This window comes from Ovis canadensis, chromosome 21 (genome assembly GCF_042477335.2).
Source record: "Ovis canadensis isolate MfBH-ARS-UI-01 breed Bighorn chromosome 21, ARS-UI_OviCan_v2, whole genome shotgun sequence".
Taxonomy (NCBI): Eukaryota; Metazoa; Chordata; class Mammalia; order Artiodactyla; family Bovidae; genus Ovis; species Ovis canadensis.
In genome coordinates this window covers 39,894,545-39,921,479 of record NC_091265.1, presented here as the reverse complement: position 1 = coordinate 39,921,479, position 26,935 = coordinate 39,894,545, and the positions used below count along the sequence as shown (strand labels likewise).

The following is a 26,935-nucleotide window of genomic DNA, read 5'->3' as shown; positions in this document are numbered from 1 at the left end:
ACCTCAGAATGTCATAGTTCCCCTGACCACCAATTGCCAGCGTCCTCTCTGGCAAGACAGCCCTTTCTGTACTCCATACTTGGGTTTTCTGATGGTCTTGATGTTGACTCCTTCTCATAGCTTGATCTTCTCTTTTCTGCTATATTTAACTACAAGTAGGATCCGGGCCCACTTGGCTTGGGAAGGAGGAGGGTGTTGTGGCTTACTCTCTGGAGTTAGAGTGGTGCACCAATGGACTCGACATCTGCAGGTGGGTTCAAGGCTTCACCTGGAGGCAACCTGGATTCCCTTCAGTGAAGAAGAGCATTGTGACAACCTTGAGCATATCACAAAGCTTTCAACATACACATTATGTGACCAAGCCTTGCCCTAAATCTCATCCTTGCAAAGTATTACGTGGAAAAGGTGACCGTATATTTGCAGCATAGGCCATCCTGGGGGCTGATCCAGATTTTGCCTCCATCAAAAGTGACTGTGCTTTGGTGTTGGCTCCAGTAGCCCCTCAAGGGGGAGACAACCTGGGATGGTGGAAGAAGCCTTGGGGTCTGGGCTGGCTATCTTCCATCTGCCTCTCCAGAAACATCTCTCCCCTCTCTGCTCTACTCTGTCTCCTAGCAGGCTGACCTCTGTGGACTGCATCTGGGAACTCTGTTGCCATCTCAATTTCTTTTTGCATTTCATCAGCAGAAAGAATAGGCTGGAAGTTGGATGGAGGGAGGTGAGGCTTTCTACTTTCCTAGCTGTTTCTCTATGGGGTCACATTGGACTGGGTCCCCTTTTGACTGAAAGCCGCAGGTGCTATCAAGTGACCCTTTTCGAGTTCCTGGCCCCTTTATGCCTCGAAAGGCAAGAGCTCCTGAACCCCGTTCTGTATTTACATTCTCTCTGGTACCATCTCTTGTGCTTTATCTACTCCCTGCTTGTCCTGCAAATACCCCTTTAATTGATTCTCTTTTCAAATGACCAAATCTCAGTAGGGTGACTGTTTCCCATCAGGATCCTTACTGTTACAGGTTCAAAGTTGGAAATGTCAGATTACTCTCTGACTTTACTGCTTCCTAGCTGTGGGTCCTTGGACAAGTTTCTTAACCTTTTTGAGTCCTAGGTTTCTCATCAATAAAAGCAGGGTAGCAAAAATAATTGCTTCTGTCTCTCTCTCCGAGGAGGAACACACAGCGTGAAAATGTCATGTAAACTGTAATGTGGCATGCATGGGGCTGGGGACAAAGGGTGCCGTTCTTGTTGTCTCTGTGATATGCCAGGAGCTTTAAGTGGAAACTGGGGAAAGCTGAAGGCTTTGAGGATGCAGCGCATCAGTCTCTGAGAGGGCTGTGTATGCTCACCTGTGTCTCCTGCACAGTTAATGAGAAGCACAGCTGACGGGAGGACGGGACCCCACAGATTATCCTTCAAAGCCAAGCCCACAGGACCTCCTCTTCCATTCACCTCAGCCCACAGGTCCAGCTCATGTGGAATACAGATGAGATCCCCTCCAATTACAGATACATTATCGAGTGGTGACATTAGTCTCTGCTCAAATGGATTCTCTGATAAGGCCTTTGGAAAAATATAATCATGTGGTCGGAAAAGAGGAAATTGTCAAATGGTGCTGGGAGACAGAGATGAAAAGGCCGATCTCTGGGCTTTTGTTTTTCACTATTCAGAGAACACAATATTGCAGGAGTAAATCCTGTTATTTGTGTCTGGGATAATCTGACACTGGTTGCTAAAAAGAAATGGCAGTGGTATTTATATTGGAAATTGCTTTGGACGGCATGTACCTGAGCTTCAAGAGGGATGTGGTGCTGCCTCGGGCTGATCACTCTTGATCATGCCAATCATCTCGTCCTCTTTTATTGCCTCTGAAGGACTTTCTCTATGTGAAATTATCTTGATCATTTACCTGTTTACAATTTTACTGTGTCTCATTCTCCCTGAGCCATACCCGTTACCCCTGATTGTTATTGTTCAGTTGTCAAGTTGTGTCTGACTCTTTGTGACCCCATGGACTGCAGCACTCCAGGCTTCCCTGTCCCTCACCATCTCCCAGAGTTTGCCCATGTTCATGTCCATCAAATTGGTGATGCCACCCAACCATCTCATCCTCTGATGCCCTCTTCTCCTCCTGCCCTCAATCTTTGCAGCATCAGGGTCTTTTCCAATGAGTCAGCTGTACACATTAGGTGGCTAAAGTATTGGAGCTTTGGCCTTCCAGCATCAGCCCTTCCGAAGAGTATTCAGGGTTGATTTCCTTTAGGATTGACGGGTTTGATCTCCTTGCAATCCAAGGGACTCTCAAGGGTCTCCTCCAGCTCTGCAGTTTGAAAACATAAATTCTTCAGCACTCAGCCTTCTTTATGGTCCAGCTCTCATATCTGTACATGACTATTGGAAAGACCATAGACTTGACTATATGGACCTATGTTAGCAAAGTGATATCTTTGCTTTTTAACGCACTGTTTAGGCTTTCCTGCCAAGATGCAGTCGTTCTCTAATTTCATGGGTGCAGCCACTGTCCTCAGTGATTTTAGAGCCCAGGAAGGGGAAATCTGTCACTGCTTCCACTTCTTCCCCTTCTATGTGGCAAGAAGTGATGGGACCAAATGCCATGGTCATAGTTTTTTTTTTTTTTTTTAAAGTTGAGCTCAGGGCTCGTGCACTGGGATGACCGAGGGATGGGATGGGGAGGGAGGTGGAAGGGCGTTCAGGATAGAGAACTCATGTAAACCTGTGGCTGATTCATATCAATGTATGGCAAAAACCACTTCAATATTGTAAAGTAATTAGCCTCCAACTAAAATAAATAAATAAAAAAAAATAAAGTTGAGTTTTTTTAAGCTGACTTTTTCACTGTTCTCCTTCATCCTCATCAAGAGGCTCTTCAGTTTCAATTCACTTTCTGCTGTTAGAGTGGTATCGTCTGCATATCTGAGATTGTTGATATTTCTCCCAGCAATCTTGATTCCAGCTTGTAACTCATCCAGCCTGGCATTTTGCATGATGTGCTCTGCATATAAGTTAAATAAACAGGGTGACAATAAACAGCCTTGCCATACTTCTTTTTCAATCCTGAATCAGTCAGTTGTTCCATAGTGTTCTAACTGTTGCTTCTTGACCTACACACAGGTTTCTCAGGAGACAGGTAAGATGGTCTGGTATTCCTATCTCTTTAAGAGTTTTCCATAGTTTGTTGTGATCCACACAGTCAAAGGCTTTAACATAGCCAATGAAGCAAAAGTAGATATTTTTCTGGAATTCCTTTGCTTTCTCTATGATCCAGCAAGTGTTGGCAATTTGATCTCTGGTTCTAAACCCAACTTGAACATCTGAAAGTTTTTGGTTCATGTAATGCTGAATCCTCCTAGCTTGGAGGATTTTGAGCATAACCTTACTAGCATGGGAGATGAGTGCTATTGGCCGGTGGTTTGAACACTCTTTAGTACTGCCCTTCTTGGCAACTAGAATGAGGACTGGCCTTTTCCAGTCTTGTGGTCACTGCTGGGTTTTCCAAATTTACTGACATATTGAGTGAAGCACTTTAAGAGCATCCTCTTTTAGGATTTGAAATAGCTCAGCTGGAACTCCATCACTCTACTAGCTTTATTGGCAGTAGTGCTTTCTAAGGCCCAGTTGACCTCACACTCCAGGATGTCTGGCTCTGAGTGAGTGATCACAGCATCGTGGTTATTCAGGCCATTAAGATCTTTTTTTGTACAGTTCTTCTGTGTAATCTTTCTGTCTCTTCTGCTGCTTTTAGGTCTTCACCTTTCTTTATTGTGCCTGCCTTTGATGAAGTATTTCTTCGATATTTCCTATTTTCTTGAAGAGATCTCTAGTCTTAGCTTTCTGTTGCTTTCCTCTGTTTCTTTGCATTGACCACTGAAGGAGGCCTTCTTGTCTCTACTTGCTGTTCTCTGGAACTCTGTCTTTAGTTGGATTTACCTTTCATTTCTCCCTTGCTATTTGCCTCTCTTCTTAGCTCAGCTATTTGTAAAGCCTCCTCAGACAACCACTTTGCTTTCGTGCATTTCTGTTTCTTTGGGATGGTTTTGCTTGCTGCTCCCTGTACAATATTATGGACCTCTGTTCATAGTGCTTCAGGTGCTCCATTTACTAGGTCTAATCCTTTGAATCAATTTGTCACCTTCACTGTATATTCATAAGGGATTTGATTTAAGTTGTACCTGAGTAGCTAGTGATTTCCCCCTATTTCTTTTAGCTTAAACCAGAATTTTGCTATGAGGAGCTCAGGATCTTATTTTTGCTGACTGCATACAGCTTCTTTATCTTTGGCTACAAAGAATGTAATCTATCTGACTTCAACATTGACCATTTGGTGATGCCCATGTGTAAAGTCATCTCTTGTGTCGTTGCAAAAGGATGTTTGCTATGACCATTGCATTCTCTGGGCAGAATTCTTTTAGCTTTTACCCTGCGTCATTTTGTACTCCAAGGCCAAACTTGCTTGTTACTCCATTTCTAGAGGAAAAAGATAATAAATGGCCCTATATCATGGATTTAATTGAACTAATACATAGAATGCATATAGGTTTATGGGTGGTATGTAGTGAGTGCACAATTATTTTTAATAACAGTTATAACAGAAAGTGGAAGGAGAGGAGGAAAATGCTATGAAATAAAATTCAGTGAATCCTAGCCAGGAGATGAGATTTGGATTCCAACTCTGGTACACAGCTATGTGACCCAGAGGAAGGACTCCCCTTCTCTGGGCAGCATGCAAAATGAAGAGCTTGAACCTGATGCTCTCTGGGTTTCTCAGACTGTGATTATGTTCCTAGACCTGGGCTTGAAGGATACACAGTATTTTTATGTTAGCCCCTGATGGCTCAGATGATGAAGAATCTGCCTACAGAGTGGGAGACTCAGGTTTGAACTCTGGGTCAGGAAGATCCCCTGGAGAAGGGAATGGCTACCCACTCAAGTATTTTTTGCCTGTAGAATTCCATGGACAGAGGAGCCTGGCGGGCTATCGTCCATGGGGCCACAAAGAGATGAACATGACTGAGTGACTAACACTTCGTTTCATGGTGTGCAGAGGGGAGCGATACCTTTCCTTCCCATCTCATTAAAATTACAAGATTGAGACATAGCATGACCTAAAATTCACAGCAAGGTGACCTCTTTTCTGCTTCTCCATTGTTATCACTTCCAGCTTTCTTTCCTACTTTTTTTGTTCCAGCCACACCTGAGAAGTTGATTTTACTGGAACATTTACACACATACCTGCCCCAGGACTTCTTTACTGTCTGCTCTGCCTGAATTTTTTTTTAATGTATTCCTATACAGTTCCTTAATGTAGTCAAATGATTTCTCATCAGTGAAACTATTGCTGTAATAGAAACTCTCCCACCACATTGTTCTCCACCTCATTGCTGTTTCCTTCTTGGCATTTATCATTTTGCATGTTTATTTGCTAATTATGTATTTGTACCGCCCCCTCCCCTTTCCCCAAAGGTCAGCAGTTTTTCTGACATCTGTATTTTCCCTGTGGACAGTGCTTATATCATATGTTGGTTGCTTTGTATCTTATGTTACTCACTGTTAAGCTCTTTACCTTAAATATGCAAGTGGTACAAAACCAAATCAAACTGAAAATGACAAAAACAAAAATGAAGCAGATGGCAATGATTCTCTGATCCACCAAGAGGTTGAGCACTGGAGTCACTTGTGCAGATGGGCATGCAAGGGCACAAGAATATGTTGGAGATTTTCTGCATTAGGCACGTAGCAGGGATGTTTTTGGCCTATTAGGGAGTGCTGCTGGGTCTCTTCTCTTGACTAGTGTTTTGGAGTCTGTCCTGTAAAGTGGGTGGGATGGAGTGAAGGGCATAGTTGAGGAAGAAGACTGAGGGCCACCACCCTGTAAAGCAGCTACTACAAGGCAGGCCCCATGATTTATGATCATTTTACTTCAATGTCACATAAAACTTAGGAGGCATCTATTACCTCTTCATTTTACAGATAGATTGAATGACTGTCAAACTCTCTTAGCTCCAAAAAGTTAGAGCTGGATATGATGGCACAGAAGTCTCATTGGTGGGGAAGGAAAGGTGAGGCATAAGAAAGTTAGCTCTAGGTTTCTCTTCAGATATTACATTCTTCAGTTCAGTTCAGTTCAGTTGCGTCCGACTGTTTGCGGAATGAATCACAACATGCCAGGCCTCCCTGTCCATCACCAACTCCTAGAGTTCACTCAGACTCACTTCTATCGAGTCAGTGATACAATCCAGCCATCTCATCCTCTGTCATCCCCTTCTCCTCCTGCCCTCAATCCCTCCCAGCATCAGAGTCTTTTCCAACGAGTCAACTCTTCGCATGAGGTGGCCAAAGTACTGCAGTTTCAGCTTTAGCATCATTCCTTCCAAAGAAATCCCAGGGCTGATCTCCTTCAGAATGGACTAGTTGGATCTCCTTGCAGTCCAAGGGACTCTCAAGAGTCTTCTCCAACACCACAGTTCAAAAGCATCAATTCTTTGGCGCTCAGCTTTCTTCACAGTCCAACTCTCACATCCATACATGACCACTGGAAAAACCATAGCCTTGACTAGACAGACCTTTGTTGGCAAAGTAATGTCTCTGCTTTTGAATATGCTATCTAGGTTGGTCATAACTTTTCTTCCAAGGAGTAAGCGTCTTTTAATTTCATGGCTGCAGTCACCATCTGCAGTGATTTTGGAGCCCCAAAAATAAAGTCTGACACTGTTTCCACTGTTTCCCCATCTATTTCCCATGAAGTGATGGGACCAGATGCCATGATCTTCGTTTTCTGAATGTTGAGCTTTACGCCAGCTTTTTCACTCTCCACTTTCACTTTCGTCAAGAGGCTTTTTACACAGGGTATTTTCAAAATATGTTCAGAACATTTAGTTTTCAGTGTATTTGGTCCCTGGCTTAGAATGGTTTGACTTACAATTTTTTAACTTTACGGTGGTGTGTAAGTGATATGCATTCAGTGGAAGCCATACTTGGAATTTTGAATTTCGACTTTTTTCAGACTGTCAGTACATGGTTTGATACCCCATTGTGATGCTGGGCAGTGGCAGTGGGCCACAGCTCCCTGTCCACCATGCGATCATGAGGGTAAACAACTGATACACTTACAACCATTCTATACCCATACAATCATTCTGTTTTTCACTTTAAGTACAGTATTTAATAAATTACATGAGATGTTAAACACTTTAATGTAAAACAGGATTCTATTAGATGATTTTGCTTGACTGTTGGCTAATGTAAGTGTTCTAAGCACTTAAGGTAGGCTAGGCTAAGTTGTGATGCTTGGTAGGTAGGTGTATTCTATATATTTTTGACTCAAGATATTTTCAACCTAATGGTAGGATTATCAGGAAGCAAACCAATCATAATTGAGCACGATTTAAACCTTTCAAAAAAGCATTAGTCAAGCTCCTTTTCATTTTAGCCAGCTTAATACTACAGGGCATGTAGAATTAAATACATATTATGTCCTTGAAGAAGCTTATAGTCTTATTTGACACATAAAACAACAGATGGACTAGTCGATTGTAATACACAGTAGTATTCAATGCAATGCTGAGCTGTATCAACTGTTCTTTAAGTGCTACTGCAATTCAGAAGACAGAATAATCTGTACCCTCAGCTTAGCATTTGTTGAGTATGCCTTATGTGTTAGGTCCAATAGTGCTTACTGGGGATAAAGATATGATGATGATAAGAATAAGAGTAGTAAATACTTGATGTATGCTAAGCAGAGTTCTAAGTACTCTGAATATGTTAATTTTTACAAGAACCTATTAAGGTAGGTACTATTATTATCTACTTTTTTTTTTCCAGATGAGAAAACTAGAATACAGTGGTGAAGTTACTTATTGGTCAGGGTTATGCTGCTATTATGCAGCACAGTCATGTAACGAATGCAATTAATGTAGTTAAGCGTAAAGTCATAACTATGTGTGCTGAAGAAAAGCTACAAGTTCTAAGCATCCCAGGGTGGAGTGGAAAGGTAAATTGACTCTTGCAACAGTATGGTAGGTTCTACCATAGTGTAGTAGAGGATGCTGTAAGAATAGAGATTGTGCTATTAATCTGACTTGCGGGAGAGGCTTACAGAGAGGATATAGAAACATTTCCGTCTTGTCTGGTTGCTCCAGGTAGTTGCCTAAATCTGAATCTCTCCACATTCTTTCAAAAAATACTTAAAGGTCAACAAGGAGAACAAATAAATGTATGCATACTCACATTGTTAGCATACATGGAGGCAGAAAGTTCCATAAACTACAATGTACCTGAAAATAAGACTCTACAAAATGAACATAAAACAGCAGAATCTTGTATACAAAGCTATTAAAAATGAGAAAATATGTCAGCTGATACAAATCCTTAAAAAAGTATCAAAAACTGTAATACAATATTCCAGCTTGAGTCAGTTATCCTTTAACAAAATTTTAGAGATATGAAACCCACTCTTAATCAGAAATTCACCAATTTAGAGTAGAAATATATATGAAACTCAGGAATATATAGAGCATGAATGACAATGCAAGAAAGAAATGGACATTATTATTTTAGAAATTAAGACTAAATTACAAGAACTCCAACAGAGTAAATTCAGACAAAAGAACTATAAGGGACATTAAAGAAAAGCATTAAAAAACTTAGAAAATGAATATTAAATAAATAAAAATGCTTTGGAAGATAATAGTCAAATAGAAAATAAAGATAGCCCAACATATATATAATTGAAGTATCTGAAGAAGAAAAATGAAATAATTTAATAGAACTAATATTTAAAATGCCAATGCAACATAGGCAAAATTATCTTGAAAAAGGACTCAGTTGGAGGACTCAGTTTCCAATTTGAACACTTATTATATAACTTAGAATCATCAAAACAGTGTGGTATTCGTATAGGATAGACATATGGACCAGTGGAATAGAATAGAAACTCCATAGAGATGCTCACATATGTTATCAGTTGACATCTTTCAAAAAAGGGGTACCAATGCCCTTCAGTGGAAAAGACAGTTTTTCAAGAAATGTACTGTAAAAACTGAATATCTACTTGGAAGAATGAAGTTGTACTCTTGCCTTCTACCACATACAAAAATTAACTAAAAATGACTTAAATGTAAGTGCCAAAACTATAAAACTCCTATAAGAAAGAAGAGGGAAAAAAGTCTTTGTGATGTTGAATTCAGCAGTGATTTCTTGATCCCAAAGTATAGGCAATAAAAGAAAAAATGGATAAATTGGGCTTCATGAATATCAAAAACTTCTGTGCATCTAAAGGAGTACCCAAGAGAAATGAAAAGAATAGAAGATGTTCACAAATTTTATATCTGATAAGGGATTAATATCCAGAATAAAGAACTCCTACAACTCCAGTTCACCCATTGGTTAATCATTATACAAGCATAGCAAGAGGGGTGCATCCAGGAACTGATCAGGCTGACACAAATGCAAAACTATGTGAAATTAAACCACTGTTATTAAGTGTATGTTTTGTGCCTAGCACTGGTGTAGGTACTGTGGATGCAAGGCCAAATAAGAACTGCTTTCAAGTTGCCTACAAATTTGTAAATTGCTGACTATATCATGGAATGTAAATGAGATAGGCATCAAGATGTGGAAATATCAGAATTTTTATTTTCCTATACACTGCTGAGCAGGCATTCCCATGGCTTACTGTGCTTATTCACTTGAGTATAGAAGAGTTTGAATTAAGTGTATTTTCTTGTACATTTTCATGTTAAGATCCTTATGTTGTAAGTAACAAAAATCAACCTGAATAACTTGATCAAAGAAAGCAAGATAATTAAAAGGTTACCAGATTGTCTCATGGACCAAACATAAGGGAGGAGCTATAGCTGGGTCATTGGGAGAATCTGAAAAACCAATAAGCATTCAGGTGGCTCAGCATTATTAAGGCATTTCACATCAGCATTGGGCATCAATTTTCAAAGGAATTGCTGTACAGTGTTTCACTGAGCCTTAGAAAGGTAAAGAGAACAGGCATCATTTTCTTTATGTAAAGGTGAGGAAATAACCCTAGGAAGATACAGTGATTTGTCCAAAGTCACATCCTAAGTTTAGTGGGTAAGCCCAGAATTTACAACAGACTCCTTCTGACTCTTGAATCTTTTCTTTTCCCTTTAGTCTTCTTCAAAACCTTCTTACTAGCTTGCGAAAATTTCCCCTTATAATTCCCTCACCCACTTAATTTTTCTTTTATCATTCATTTTGGTTTGGAATTAAAGGAATCACCTGTGTGTTGGGAATAATAGACTTATCTGAGACATCTCTTAAAACTTCCTTAATTTGTACCCTGTAATCTGAACATGCACGGGTCACTAGGAAAGAAATAATTAAAGAAATGAGTAGGAGATCTCTGAGTGATTTTCTTATTATCATCCTTATCAGAAATGGGCCATTATAGTTTAAATGATTAGTTGGAGTTTGCAAAGAATTTGAAACTTCATTTCTGAGCTTGGAGTTGTAGCCTCATTGTTTTTTCAGACTCCATTTTTTCCTCCACAATGAACAATAACTTTTTGATTAAACAGCTGGCAGTTACTATTGAATGCCTTGCATTTAATAACAAAAGTCTTCCTTCTGAACAGGAAATTTTATCTAAATTGCTTTGCTCTTCTTCAGTGATTGTGAACTGCTAAAGTCTGACAGGACTGATAGCATGATAAAATCAAAATTTCTTTCAAGAAAGTGATGATTACTTTTTAAAAGAAAGTGCCCCAAACTAAATGAATAATTCAGTGAACTTGCTACAAAGCAGAAGTCAAGGCACACAAGTTGTCCTCAGTAAACATTATTAAAAAGCAATCAAGTTTGTATTGACACATTTATGTGTGGAAGGCTATAGACAGCAGCTGAGAGAGAAAAGCGGCATAACAGTACCACTTAGCAGTCAAGTGCTGCCCTTACTAGCTTTGTTATTAATAGGAGCAGCTACCTTTAGCTAGTACTGTGTGCCAAGCACTGTGCTAAGTCTTTTCCTTGTGAATTAACTAGCACTGCCACTTCAACCCTTCCTGCCCTCCCACTGGTGTTTCCCAATGCTTGAAACCAACTGTAACCAAAAAGAAGAGGGAACCTGTTAGTCTCCTTTGGCACAGGGCAGAACAAAGGATCTATCTGGAGCGGGTAAATGGAGATGTTTGGCTCACTTTAGCATTTGCAAATACTTGAAATTGACGAACAATGAACAAATAACTGTAATAACTATGATTTTGTAATGAAGATTCCACGAGGCCAGGGATATAATAATATTCTTGCCAAATAAATTTACAAGTGACTACCTATATATTGTCTTTCTACCCATTCCTCTGTCCCTCCACCCATCTTCTATGCAACTACTAATGGGACTTGGTCGGGAGACCATGCCACCACAAAAGAGTAGGGTGCTGAAGGGCTTTTTTCTTTTCTGTGTGCTGCCCTCTTTGTTTAATTTTTGTTTTCAGTTTAAATAGAAAAGCATCTCAAAATAGGCCCATCGTTTTCCTGGACCTCTCAGCCTGCCTTGGAGACACCCTAAGTAGAGTCCAGGCTGTTCCTGTCATAGGCTAGCTTGGCTGTGGTGGGGTAGCCAGGCAGGATGAAGTCCTAGTGAAGTCTGATTTTGCTGCTTGAGGACAGACTGCCAAATAAAGCCTTCATCAGAGATTGTTTTTAATAGTGGGGCCAGGCTGGTACCTGTTAAGTCTGACTTTATGAGGGGCCTAGGAATCTGAAAAGCTTGCTAGGCTCCCATATTTGTCAACAGACCTTATGGGTGCTTTCCAAGGTCCTGAAAAAGTAAAAAAAAAGGCCTAAGAATACAGACCTTTGCTTCTGTATTGATGATGCCAATGTTGGGGGGCGGGGGGCAGGGGCGGGGGTTGGGGGGTGGTGGTCTGTGGTTGCATCAGGACTTCATGGAGAGAGAAATAGTTGCCTTGTCCCTTACTATAGCTGCTAGACCCTGATATATTTCACATGGGTTGTTTGGAAATGATCAGTCTGGGCCTTGGGGGAGACATCCATTTGCTCTGAGAAGCTTTTAAACATTACATGAGGATACCACATACAGTCTCTGGATGACAGATGGCTTTTGGATGTTTGTATGTTAATGTAACAAGTAGCAGATGGAGGTTGAATCAGAGACCTTCAATGTCCTTTCTGACCTGACAGTCCTAGTTACCAATGTGAGCTTTATATGAACAGCAGGCTTTTGATTTATCATTACATTTAAATCTTCATCTAGATGAATAATGGGGTTACACTAAATTATCACCCACTTATGAATACCAGCAAATATTTTGGAGGCAGCTATTCTGAGGTATAATTGAACATTCTGTGCAGCAAAATTTGTCTGAACTCCTAGAAAATAAAATGGGACTAACGACTATGGATACATGTGCTGTCAGTGGCTACACCATGGGAGTGATTTAGGAGGCTGTTACTCTGCTCTCTTTCCCGTCAGATTGCTGCCCCTAAGCTCCTCTTTTATAGAAATTGTAAAGCTGACAGTGGGTACTATTTTCTAGCCAATTGAGCCAAGTGGCTTGGATGAGGTTTCTGGCTTTTTTTTCCCTGCAAATACTTCAAGTATCTCTTAGGTTCTTCTGTGAGGATAAAAGCATTGGTGTTAATAATGTTAATAATCTTTTACTTTAGAAAAGCATTTTAGATTTTACAATGTGCTTTCATTGAGATTATCTGTTTTATATTCATCAAAAACCTGTGTAATACATATTATTATTACGTTTATGAGCGAAGATACATTGAGTGCTCAGAGAGGTTGTGCAACTTGCCCCAAGTCACAAAGCTTAAATAGTAAAGGTAAGACACAGATGGATGTTTTCTGACTTTAGTCCAGTGATCTTTCTGTACCTCACACTGTTGGTGTACCCAACTAGTTGAGTATTTGACTTGTTAAGAGCAGAATCAATAGAGGATTATAAGGCAATGTGGCATTGCACAAATTTACATCTGAATTTGAATTTAGGCTTTGCCATTCATTGAATGGTATTAGGCAAATCGTTTAACCTCTGTGAACATCTATCAATTGAGTATATCAATGCCTGCCTTTTAGGGTTATTTTAAGGATTATAAAGTTTGTAAAATTCTGGCATATAGTAGATAATCAAGGGCAGCTCTTACAACTTTGGAGGCTGTGTCTTTGTGTTTGAGGATTACTGTCCTTGCAAGTGGTCTTCTACCATCTGTTGGGACATCCTTCAGAGACTAGCTGATTGCTTCCCAGGGCTGTTCTTGCTTTCTGTGTATTCTGCCTTAAAAAATTCTTATCTTGAACTGAAATTACCTCCTTGTAGCTTACACTTATTGATATTCGTTTTACCTCTTTTAGCTACATAGAAGGAGTCCAATCCTTTTTCCACAGGACAGTCCTCCAAATATTTGAAGACTTTATCTTGCCATCCTTTAATCTTTACTTCTTAAGACTGAACATCCCCTGTTCCTTCAACCATTCATCACTTGATTTGGCTCACAGAGCCCTCATGATCTTGCTTGGTTCTTTCTAAAGTGTGTCTGTTTATCATCTGAGAAGTTCCTACAACTAAATGTGACTATCTCTACTAGACTCAGAATGAGATAATTGTCTTCTTTGGTACAGTTTAAGATGATAACATAGTTTTTGACAGCTTTAGCTTACTGTTGCTCAAAACAGCAATGTACTTTTTCTCAGTATTTCTGTTAAATCTTAGGTCTCACATTCTGTCTTTGAGAAGCACAGTCCCTAAGCACATGTTCTTTCTTTTTTTTTTTTTTTGATGTCAAATTTCATCTTACTTGATTTGGTCCTGGTTTCTGCCTATTAATGTCTCTTTTAACCCTGGTGGTATTATCTTAAAATAAGTTGTGATTGAAGTAATCATACCAACTCTGTATTTTCTGCAAATTCAATAAGCGTGTCTGCTATTAAACTGCCAAATCGTAGGTAATGATGATAAATAAGACAGATCCTTTTGTCTAATCTGACCCACATTCAGCATGCTCTTGGGATAGGCAGAGCATAAGGGTTAGTAAGAACTAGTGGAAGAGAGCCATTTGGGGCATAATATATGATTAGGAGAGGAAAGCACCCTTGGTTTAGAGATCCAGATGAGGAGAGAGAAAAGAGTAAACTTTAATTGCCAGACGAGAAAAAGCACGCATCTGCTAGTGTTTTCTAACTTGATGAAGCAGGTCACATGAGGACTTAAATCTTCCTGGGAAGTTGTCTCATTTTCTGGGAAGATATTCACACCCTTCTCCAGCAAAGTCTCTTTGCTAATCTCGCTTTGAACACTGTTGTGTTTTTGTTCACCAGAAGAAAGGCATTTCTGTCCAGATTTCAACTTTGCCTTTTCTTTTTAGCTGGCATGTGTGTTTACTCTGCAGACAGCAGTGGAGGAACTGTTCAGAAACCTGCTGAGCCCTGCTACCATCCCTCCTGAGCCCTGCATGGATTTGGCTTAGAAGTCAGTTCTTAAACATTGGGGCCATACTGTATTCATCCGTATAATCCATCTCCCCAGTTACAGTCTGTTTCCTCCTGTATAATGCCAGAGGTGCCATTTTCATCTTGTCATTTGCTGAGTGTCACTGGTTTTGTTAAACAGATTGGAGGGAGGAGACCACAGAGCTCCCCTTGGGGGCATTCCTTTCATGTCCTTCTGGTACAAGCCCTGCGTGATACGTCTGCTTGTTAGCAAATAATGAACAAGAGCCAAACAACCTGACGTGGAAATTCAACAAGTGGCTTATCAGGGTACACGGTTGGCAAACACTTGGGACAGTGAGTGAGCTTTGAGGAACTATTTTGTAGGTTGCCACGACCTGTGCTGAAGAGTCACTGGATCCAAGAACAGTGCCAATGACACCATAGATGCCTTTTGTTTTCCTAGTGATGATCAAGAACTTTGTTGTTCTCATATTTCCCTATGAGGCTGAAGATAAGGGGGGAAGATGATATGGTTTCCCTTTTAGCCTAAGGCCAAAAGAGGGAATTAACCCGTCTGCGAGCTCCGCCACCACCATGATGGTGAGGGGAGACAGGATGGGAGTGGCCTTGTGTTCTCTGATAGGGAGCTTTCTCCAAGGAACACCTTGATGTTAACTAGTGCTGGCTAAAAGGCAGTGAGGATGAGATTCTCTGTCTAGCAAAGGAAGGTCATTGTAACTTTCCTCTTCAGGGAGAACGTGAACACTTTTCTTCAGTTCTAGGCAAAGCCCCAGATAAACCTCCCCATTTAGCATCTCATTTGGGCTTCATATTGTCTTATTGAACAGTGGCATAATGCATGTTGATTCACAAGGTTTACATCGGAGATTCATTCTTCTGTATAATTGGCAAAGGTACTGTGGAGTCCCTTCAGAGGCCTTCCTTCATCCAGGTAAATAAAAATCCAATATTCCTTCATAAGTAATGTTGTTGAACCACTGCATTGCTTTGTGCTGAGCTCTCAGGGCTTTATTCGTTAACAGAAAATCGAGTTCTCCATAGAATATTGATTGGTCTTTTAAGGAGATGGGACGCTTGCTAGGGAGGGCATTCTTAACCCGAGTCATGAATACAGAGAAGTTGTACCTTATGAAGAAAATTCCTAATATGAGCCCTTGATTCAGTGACTGAGCTTCACAAGGAGCATGACAGTCACTCTTTGCAGTGTTCATTCCTCTCAAGGAGTTTTTATGTTTGACTAGATATTTGATTTTGCATGCTATTATATTAGAAATGAGTTGCTTACACTTTGAAATACTGATAAGATACTAATGGCAAAATTCCCATACTTCTCCCAATACATCTTAATGGGGACCACCTCCCTTGAGTTCAAGGCCTAGAAACTTGACTAAGTGGGAATTGGACTTTGTTTGGCTGAAAGAAAGTGTAGATTTTAGATGGTGGTACAGTAAATGCATTGTGTGTCAGTCTATGGGAATGTAATAAATTTGGGCTGATTATAATGCAATCCACTTAAGCAGTAAATTGTGTACTTATCAAAAAGACTGTGCTTGATTTAATTAATTTCAAGTTGTTGACTATTTCTTTTGATGGTTTCTTCCTGAAATTCATTTACCTGGCTTTCCTGTTAGTGAATTGTCTGCCTGGCAGATTCAAACTTGCTGTCCCTATCTCCTTTCTGGATGGAAAACATTAAGAGGGGTTCATCTTGCTTTTTTTTGGGCCGGGGTGGGGGTCCTGGTGAAAATCACATGAGCTGAGGATGATGCATGAAAACACTTGAAAAAGGTGAGTGCATTGTATAAGTGTCTGTAGCTCTCTTATTCTGAAGATACTGCCTTCATTCATTTGTTCATGTGTTCAGTATGTGGAGTGGGCACCTACTTTGATTAGGTGCTCTCTCAGATGCTAAAGATACTGATGAAAAAAATTCAGGCAAGGTCCTTGCTTTCAGCACGCTTACTTCTGGTAGGAGTAGGCAGTCAATCGGCAGAGAGCCAAGATTAGTGTGGAGAGTCATGTGCTTTTTTAATTTGTAATTTTATTGAGAAATGACTGACATCCATCACTATATAAGTTTAAGGTGTATAGCATGATGGTATGATTTGCACAAATTGTGAAATGACTCCACAGAAGCTTCAGTTAACACATCCATCTTTTCGTATAGATACAATAAAAATAAAAGGGGAAAGAAAAGGAAAACAGTTTCCTCCTTATAGTGAGAACTTTTAGGATTTACTCTTTCCCAATTTTCTGTGTATAATACAGCAGTGTTATAGTCATCACATAGTAAGTTACATACCTAATACTCATCTTTTTAAAAAAACTAAAACTCATCTTTTTAAAAAAAATTAAAATTATTTTTAATTAAAGGATAATTACTTTACAGTAATATATGGAGAGTCATGTGCTTTGATAAGGGTAAAGCAAGCTAAGTGACAAGTGGTCGTTGTGTAGTTGTGACCCCATGGACTATAGCCTGCCAGGCTCCTCTGTCCATGGAACTCTACAAGCAAGAATACTGGAGTGGGTTGCCATTTCCTTTTCAAGGGATCTTCCTCACACAGGGATTGAACCCAGGTTCAATTGGCAGGCGGGTTCTTTACCACTGAGCCGCCAGGGAAGCCTGATGAGTGGTTAGGTACTACATTATGTAGCATGGCTAGGGGAGGTCTGGTGCAGGAGACAACTGAGCGGGAGAAGGGGTGTTGTGGGGAGGGTTTTGTTTTCTCCACATTGAGCGGATGATCATGGCCGTAGCACTCAAAAAGTGCGGACATACCTTGAGGGCGATAGTGCTTGATCCAGGGCTACCAGGGAAGACCAATTTCTCCTCTTCTGGCAGAGAGGTCAGGGCAAACAGGTTCAGTCAGGGCCAGAGTATAGACCTCATTGGTTAGTGGGAGGGGATAGGGTCATATGCGGATGTGCAAGAGAGTATGTCCAAATGGGTCATCCAAGTGGGCAGAGTCTCAGTGAAGAGCAAAAATACTGGGCAGTTAGAATATATAAAAAGTAATACATACATATATATATATATAAAAATATAAGATAAATAAGGGCAGTCTGAAATAACTTAGAGGGCTTTGGCTTACAGCCAACATTTTTTATTTTCCCAGAAACCTTTTCCATGGCTTGGCTAAATTCAGTTAAGGTTCCGAGTGGAGTGAGTTAAATAAGTACCTAGTTCTGATTTAGGCAAAGTGTTAACAGCAGTGTCTTGTCATGTTTTGCTCATATAAAAGCTATGGACTGCCTGATTCTTGGTTTGGTGATTGATTATTTCTTCTACCTGTTCCTTTTTCCTGAGTCCTTCTCCTGTCCTATGTGAGTTTATGACGAACTTTCAGTAAAAGTCAAACTTTTGTAAATGTCAAAGAATTATGTATTTTGGAGGATTGTAAAAGATATTCAAATGTTTGCTTAATTGACATAGAAAACTTTGATTTTTGTCTTGAAGGAACTGAAAGAAGCTAATGAAGGGTATTTTAAAACTAACATAGTAAAAATACTTGGGATTTTGGTATGTCATAGAAAATGTACTTTGTCCAAAAATTTTGTTTTCTCATCCAAAATTTAGTATCTGAATAGGTTGTCAGTGTGTACTCTAATTGGGTTAAGCAACAACAGAAGTTAATGCTGTTAATTTCTTTTGTTTTTGCCCTATTAAATATTCTCTTGTTCTAGCTTTTACATTTGTAAAAGGTGAAAAGAAATTTAGGATTTAAAAATTTCAAAGTGTAAGAACTTATGACAAAATACACACTAAATTCTTACATTGTAACACTGAAATTGTACAGCCTTAAATAACCTCAGTAACCTCAGATATGCAGATGACACCACCTTTAGTTTAGAGGAACTAAAAAGCCTCTTGATGAAAGTGAAAGAAGAGAGTGAAAAAGTTGGCGTAAAGCTCAACGTTCAGAAAACGAAGATCATGGCATCTGGTCCCATCACTTCATGGGAAATAGATGGGGAAACAGTAGAAACAGTGTCAGACTTTATTTTTTTGGGCTCCAAAATCACTGCAGATGGTGACTGCAGCCATGAAATTAAAAGACGCTTACTCCTTGGAAGAAAAGTGATGACCAACCTAGATAGCATATTCAAAAGCAGAGACATTACTTTGCCGACTAAGGTCTGTCTAGTCAAGGCTATGGTTTTTCCTGTGGTCATGTATGGATGTGAGAGTTGGACTGTGAAGAAGGCTGAGCCCTGAAGAATTGATGCTTTTGAACTGTGGTGTTGGAGAAGACTCTTGAGAGTCCCTTGAACTGCAAGGAGATCCAACCAGTCCATTCTGAAGGAGATCAACCCTGGGATTTCTTTGGAAGGATTGATGCTGAAGCTGAAACTGCAGTACTTTGGCCACCTCATGCGATGAGTTGACTCATTGGAAAAGACTCTGATGCTGGGAGGGATTGGGGGCAGGAGGAGAAGGGGACGACCAAGGATGAGATGGCTGGATGGCATCACTGACTCCATGGACGTGAGTCTGAGTGAACTCCAGGAGTTGGTGATGGACAGGGAGGCCTGATGTGCTGCAATTCATGGGGTCGCAAAGAGTCAGACACGACTGAGCAACTGAACTGAACTGAAATAACCTCCATTTGACAGTAATGTTATTTCCTTACACTGTGTCTCAAAGCACAACCCTTGTTCCTAAGATACTGATAATCCCATCTCAGTGGATTCATTTGAAGGGAGGTGCAGCCAGTGGGCCGGAATGTGTCACCTGTCCTGTGTACTCTGGGTCGTTTAGATACCCATGAATTTTACAGACTGGCAGCACCTACTGTGTGCCAATGGCATTCAAAGTATTTCATTTAAGCCTCTCTGTAGCCCATACAGTTGGTAGTAAAACCTCATTGTTTTAAACGAGGAAGCTGAAGTACAAAGAAATTAAATAATTTAAGGTTATATAGCTAGCAGAATGCACAGCTGGAATGTGAACCCAAATCTGTTTTGTCCCAAATTCATGTGTCTCTGCTACACTGCAGGATCTCTGATACCCCTTGGCACCCAGGGCATGAAAATGTAAGAGTCACTTTTCTCTTTTTCATTAGGGTATGTTTGCTAGGGTAAGTAATACTAGCCACAACTACTGCAAGTCCTCTCTATCTCAGTTGAATGTGTCTGGCTGGGTGGCAGCCTCCCAGGTCATCATTTAGGAATCCGGGCCCTGCTGCCTTGTGGCTCTGCCCACCTCTTAGCCCCAGAGTCCTCTCCTGTCAGCTGAAAGAGAATAAGTGAAAGATGTTGAGGGAGGCTTTTTTTGGAGGGTGCAGATCCCTTCCATTCATATTCCATGGCCACATCCAGACGTGTAGCAGGCTGGGATCCTCGTAGCCACACAGCAGTGTACCAGGATTCTGGGAGAGCTGATCAGTCCTGACCATGTGCTTTGGCACATGAGCTTGTTTTGCCTTCCCTTCCTGATGAGTTAGTCAAGTTAGGAATCTTAATTTATTTGAGTGAGTCTTTCAGACTTGGGGGTCTGGGTTCAAATCCCAGCTCTGCCATTCACCAGCTGCTTAACCGAGGGCAAATTAGTTAACCTTGGTGAGCCGAGAACATCTGTCTGATGGTGGTATTGTGAGGATTAAGTTAATATATATAAAATTCTCAGTAAAAATGTTTGGCATGCGCACAGTTCTGTGCAAGTGCTGGTTATTATGTCTGGATGTCAGCTCCGCTTTATTCTTCATTCATGACTCAGCTGTAAGTCTTCTGTTTTCTTTCTTCTCTGCTCCCACAAATCATTGCACTTGGTGCACTGAATTGTAAGGCGTGTGAGGGCATGTTGTCTGTCTGGCTCGTGCATTTGACCTGAGGGCAGGAACTTGGCCTTGTGGCCTTTGCCTGGGTGTCCCCATAGCCAGCAGTGTCCCACACATTATAGACAGTCAGATATTTGCTGATGAGAAGGAAACTTCATTAACCATAATACTAGATTATCAGAATATAGAATTCGATTTCCTGAGCACACTGGAAACCAAGGAGTTCATATATTAGCTTTGGCTTTTTCATTTCCGTTATTTGGGCAATTTCAGTGACAGGTCATTGTGCCCCACTGGCCTATCTCTATGAGTCAGTCCACCTCAGGGATCAGCAGCCATTTTGCCAAGATTCTGATTGTGTTTGCTATGTTGGTTGAAAAACTCCCCCTGTACAAAGGTGAGGATAGGAATGTGATAATCTTGTTTCTTCGTTTATGAGATATTCTTAGCATTAATCTGTAAATCCTTCCTTCATCCCTCCTTCCCTGCCTTTCATTTCCTCCTCTCTAACCATTACCATTCCTTTAGGAAAACAGTGTCATATACCTTACATGACACTTCAAGTTTGTGTATATCCTTGGCTCATAGATAAAATAGTTTTGCCTGTTTGTCTTTTTAATTTATATATGTTGAGAAGGCAATGGCAACCCACTCCAGTACACTTGCCTGGAAAATCCCATGGATGGAGGAGCCTGGGAGGCTGCAGCCCATGGGGTTGCTAAGAGTCAGACACGACTGAGCGCCTTCACTTTCACTTTTCACTTTCATGCATTGGAGAAGGAAATGGCAACCCACTCCAGTGTTCTTGCCTGGAGAATCCCAGGGACGACGGAGCCTGGTGGGCTGCTGTCTATGGGGTCGCACAGAGTCGGACATGACTGAAGTGACTTAGCAGCAGCATAGAACTTTTTAGCTTTTTTTTACTCTATTTTTAAAACTTTTTTACTTTAATATAATTTTAATCCTACATAAAAGTTTTGAGAATGATTCAAGAAAACAGCCATAACCTCTGCTGAAATTCTGTTCTCTCTCAAAGTAAAAAAGATGTGTCTACGTATGTATGTACTTATATTGTGTGTATTTATATTGTTAATTTGAACTCTCTGAGAGTAAATTGCACACATTGTGACGTTTTATCCCTAAATGCTGCAGTGTGTATTTCCTAAGAACAAGTCACAGAAATATATACCACCTATTTCTCAAAATCAGGAAATTGAACACCAATACAATACTATTTTCTGATCTACCATTCTGATTCAAATTTCACTGATTTTTTACTGACTCCTTTATGAATTTTTGTTTTCCTGCTCCAAGATGCAGTCCAGGATCCCATCTCATGTTTAGTTTTTACGTCCCTTTGGTTGCTTGTGATTGGCCACTGCTCCTCAGCCTTTCTTTACTTTTCATGGTACTGATATTTGAAAGAGCATAGGCAGTTATTTTGTGGAATATCCCTCCAATTGGGTTTGTCTGATATTTTCTCATGATTAGATAGGTTAAGAAGCAACAGTTAGAACTGAACATGGGACAACAGACAGGTTCCAAATTGGGAAAAAAGTCTGTCAAGGCTGTATATTGTCACCCTGCTTAATTAACTTCTATGCAGAGTACATCATGTGAAATGCCAGGCTGGATGAAGCACAAGCTGGAAACAAGATTGCTGGGAGAAATATCAATAACCTCAGATATGCAGATGACACCACCCTTATGGCAGAAAGTGAAGAGGAACTGAAGAGCCTCCTGATGAAAGTGAAAGAGGAGAGTGAAAAACCTGGCTTAAAACTCAGCATTCAAAAAACTAAAATCATGGCATCCAGTCCCATCACTTCATGGCCAATAGATGGGGAAACAATGGAAAAAGTAACAGATTTTATTTTCTTGGACTCCAAAATCACTGCAAATGATGACTGTAGTCGTGAAATTAAAAGACATTTGCTCCTTGAAGAAGAGTGATGGCCAACCTAGATAGCATATTAAAAAGCAGAGACTTTACTTTGCTGACAAAGGTCCATCTAGTTAATGCTATGGCTTTTCCAGTAGTCATGTATGGATGTGAGAGTTAGACTATAGAGAAAGCTGAGTGTGGAAGAATTGATGCTTTTGAATTGTGGTGTTGGAGAAGACACTTGAAAGTCCCTTGGACTGCAAAGAGATCCAACAAGTCCATCCTAAAGGAAATCAGTCCTGAACATTCATTGGAAGGACTGATGCTGAAGGTCCAATGATGCGAAGAACTGACTCATTGGAAAAGATCCTGATTCTGGAAAAGATTGTAGGTGGGAAGAGAAGGGGACGGCAGAAGATGAGATGGTTATTGCATCACTGACTCAATGGACATGAGTTTGAGCAAGCTCTAGGAGTTGTTGGTGGACAGGAAGGCATGGTATGCTGCAGTCCACGTGGCTGCAAAGAGTCGGACACAACTGAGAGACTCAACTGAACTGAAGATACCCTTTGTGTGGGTTTTTATGTCAATTTAATATAGTTTTTAAGCTCTCTCATTTGCTAGGCCTGTATGCAATCTGTGGACTGTGACTGCTGCTTGGAGCTCTTTGATCCAAATGAATAGGTGGGGCTTCCAGGAAGGCAGCAGTGCAGACTTCCCTTGGCATGAATAGCAGATCCTGACAGGACTGTAGGACACGGACGTCAGCTTGCCCCTTTGGCTCATGCGCCTTGGGTTGCCACCTGTTTATGACAGTGGCCTCAAATGTTTGCTTCTTCAAGGTTTCTTCCAGGGAACTACTATGTTTGTGGAAGAGAGAGCAGGAGAGGGAGTTGATCTTTCTGATTTTTCCTTCTTAAATGCACTTAGTAAACATTAGATAAAGCCCCTTCCTTTACTCCTTTGAGCTTACCTTCTAGCATTTTGAAAACCAAAAAGAAGGCATTTGGATGGAAAACTATTCTCACTAGGACAGATGCAGGTGTTTAAAATGAAGGTTAAGATAAATAGGTTGACAACACTTTTAACTGTTTAGTGAAACCACCTCATGGAAAATTATGCTCTGCCTCTTCACCTAAATATAGCGATTTTCATTTCTCTCTGGACTCCTCTGAAACTCACCAACATTGAATATAATTTTTGCATCATTATCTCCATAGTGCATAAATAATCTTGCATTCCCCTTTCCTCTGGTGAAAATTATTTTGTGTATACTTCCCCATATTTCATAACCTGCCTATTTATCACTGTTAATGACTGTAGTAAATTCTATCAAGCTGATCTACTTGATAATGTATATGTTTCTCTGTTGTTGTAAATTTGGCTTGTTTCTAGTTTTTCACTAATATTAGGAAAGAAAACTTTTTAAAGGAAGTATACAGCATCTTGTATTAAGGCAGTTTTGACACATTGCTTCATCTCAGATGGTTCCTTCTAACAGAAAAAGAAAGGATGCTTTGTTGTGGAGAAAACACTATCTTTTTTAGGGAAACTTATTTACCTTGTTTATGTTTTGAGCCTCCATTTATAACAGAAAGATAATTAGTACAGAAGGACCTGATATATTTAGAGCTTTGTCAGTTGGATACCTTGTATATATTGTTGGGGAACAGGAGAGTAATGGATGATGTGGCTAAGACATAAGCTTAAGGCTGCAATGTGATAGATCCCAGCTGCATCAGCCTTGCAATAATTCACTGGCCTTGATGTAACTGGACAGTTCTCCAGTTCTTCTGCACTCTACTACTGAAAGCTGATGGAGAAATTCAGAACCCTCTGGCAAGAGGCAGTCCCTAAGTCTCACCACACTCAGCCTCTTCTGAGCATCTATGGAGACAGGTTCAAGTCTTAGTTGAGCTCTTCCTTTCCCTTCTCAATACTCAGGTGCTGGAAGGTACTTGCCAGAGGTGAGGTGGAGGCCTTTGCTCAGCTGGTGTTTGCAGGGATTGTTTCTAAAGAGAGCAATATTTCAGGATTTGTTATTGACTAACATGGAGCTTGGGAGGGCAGAGTAACTGAGACAGTTTGCTTTTCAGCAGGTTTTCTTAGTGCCTGCAAAGATCCCGAGATGGTTGTTTCCTCTGTATTAGTTCCGTGTCTTCATGTATCACACGAAGATTCTTCTTCTTATGCAGAATTCTTTCTTTTGCTCTATGAGGACAGGACTTTGTATGTCTGGTTTATTGCTCTATCTTCTGTTGCCTTAAAAGGAGCTTGAAGCATAAAGAAATGCTCAATAAATATTTGTTCATTGGATGATTATTTTATTTACTTGATTTTGTACAGGAAGCTCATTATCATGTGGGCAGCTGCTCCTCAGTTGTTTAGATGGGGTCTGGGAGATTACTGTAGAAATAAGTAGCAGCTGGATAAAGCTGTCAGAGAGTCGTAGAGCACAGAGGAGGGTGCATGGGCTGCACAGCCAGGCCAGATAGATTCTCATCCCAACTTTTCTCTTCTCTGGCTGCCGGCGACGGAATGAAACACCAACACTGCAGAGTGGTTTAAATCTTTATATTTTTAACACTCGCTTCTTACAGCTGCTTTATTTTATATCCCTTGCACAACACCCTACAGGGCAAGCTGCCAAGCACTACGATTTAGAGACTATACAGTGCGCAGGCGCAGGGCGAGATAATCTTTACCTTGGCTTATTTACTGCAGCTAAGACTTTGTTTTGGGGAACTTCCTTATCAACTTAGAATCCGTTTTGTCCCAAGGTCTGTTCCTATTGAGGAATCAGAGAAACATCCTTGTGTGCAAGCAATGTTCTTTTTCCATGGGAACAAACAGGATTCTTAGCTGAACATCTCGTTTGCAAGAATGTTCAGCCCTGGTTGAGAGTCTCGTTTGCAAGCACTTCTCAACCTTCTTTAAACCTAGTTCTCTACACTGGCTGTCTTGGTTGGCTTCTTTATGGTCTCTGAACCTCAACATTCTCGCCTGAAAAATGGGTAAAACCACTTTACTCAGAGGTTATATAAAATTCATTACTCAGAGGAGATATGCAAAAATGTTATCTTCTTTCTTCTTTCTCTGCAAAAAGAGCCAACATAGAAAGCTGGGAGGGCCCCAGATAATGTTTCCAAGTGTTGTCAGGAACAGATCCCTGATTATGTTACCTGTCATCTAAAATGTACCCCATATTGCCTCCATCTCTATACCAGCAGCAAATGCCTTGAGTACTTCCAACAATATCTATGTACCTTTGGGTTCTGCTTTGAACCTCTTTATTAGTAACTGTGTTCTTTGCTCCTACAGGATTTATGAACGTGTGATAGACCCTCCTGAGACCAACCTTCCCCCTGGAAGCAATTTGTGGCTTGGTCAGCGCAACCAAAAGCATGGTTTATTCAAAGTAAGCACTACCTTCTACTTTTTGCAACGTGCTATTCTATGTGCTTGATGTGAATGTATGCACTTAATTGTCACAGCAATTCTATGATGTGGGTGTTTTGAGATTAGACAGAGACTTCAATGACTTGCCCGAGGTCACACACTTCACTCTACTGTCAACTATGGATGAATCAGAATGTAAGTAATTGAAGTCGCTCAGTCGTGTCCGACTCTTTGCGACCCCATGGACTATAGCTTACTAGGCTCCTCTGTCCATGGGATTTTCCAGGCAATAGTACTGGAGTGGATTGCTATTTCCTTCTCCAGCAGATCTTCCCAACCCAGGGATCGAACCCGGGTCTCCCGCATTGTAGACAGACACTTTACCATCTGAGCCACCAGGGAAGTCCTCCAGAATGTAAATAATCCTCAAACTGTTCCTTATTGCTCTACTTCTGGAAGATTTAAGGTAATCTTCAAGTTCCTTTTCATTCTCAGAATCTTTATTAATTCAGTTTTGGGGTAGATGTCTAGTTTAGATAAATAATAAGAAACGGCTCAACTTCCATCAGTTTTGGTTTTCCTGTCTATAAAGAGTGTAATGCAATAAGTGCATTATTGTGCTTCATAGAAGCATCAGGACTCAGTGATAAAGTGAATTGAAAAAGTTAAAAAACATCATGAAATTTTAAGATAGTCTTGTACTTCAATAGAATGGCAGAATTTTGCTTCTGGCCATATGGTAGACTAGATATTTGTGAAATCCTTTTGCTTCAAAATGCCTATAAATGTTGGATAAAATAGAACAAAAATCTTTTAAGATTTGTCATTGCACTTACAAGAAGGGAGATCCTTAGATGCTAAATATATGGAGGGAAGTGAAAACCAAAGGGATGTCTGCCAATACCAAAGAGTTAGATATTTAAATTTATTCCTTTTTCCTGGTAATCTACTTATCTATTCCAACTTAATTGAGATGTCAATGACATACAACATTATGTATAAGGTGTACTTCAGTTTGACACATGTAATATATTGCAAAATGATTTCCACCATAATGTGGTCTAACACTTCCATCACATTACATAATTACCATTTCTTTTTTCATGGTGAGAACATTTAAGATTACTCTCAGCAGCTTTCACGTTTATAGTACAGTATTATTTGCTGTGATCACTATGCTGTATTATAAGTGGAAGGTATCCTTTGACCAATACCTGTCCACTCTCCCCGCTTCCCCTAAACCCTGGCAACTATCATTCTATTCTCTGTGTCTGTGAATCAGGTTTTTAGAGTCCACATATAAGTGATACCATGCATTACTTGTATTTCTCTATCTGAACTGTTTCACTTTGCATAATGCCCTCAAGGTCCATCCATGTTGTTGCAAATGGCAGGATATTTTTTCTCATG

At 40.3% G+C, this 26,935-nt stretch overlaps 1 protein-coding gene across 4 annotated transcripts in view; it reads left to right on the top strand.

Annotated features, from left to right (window-relative positions):
- The window catches only part of NELL1 (neural EGFL like 1), a 1,018,153-nt gene that overhangs the window by 181,301 nt on the left and 809,917 nt on the right, over window positions 1-26,935 (top strand). For all 4 annotated transcript variants that reach the window (XM_069565320.1, XM_069565321.1, XM_069565323.1 and 1 more), the window contains exon 5: window positions 25,448-25,544. In XM_069565320.1, coding sequence (XP_069421421.1) covers window positions 25,448-25,544 — 97 coding nt within the window. The remainder of the gene's footprint in view (window positions 1-25,447; window positions 25,545-26,935) is intronic.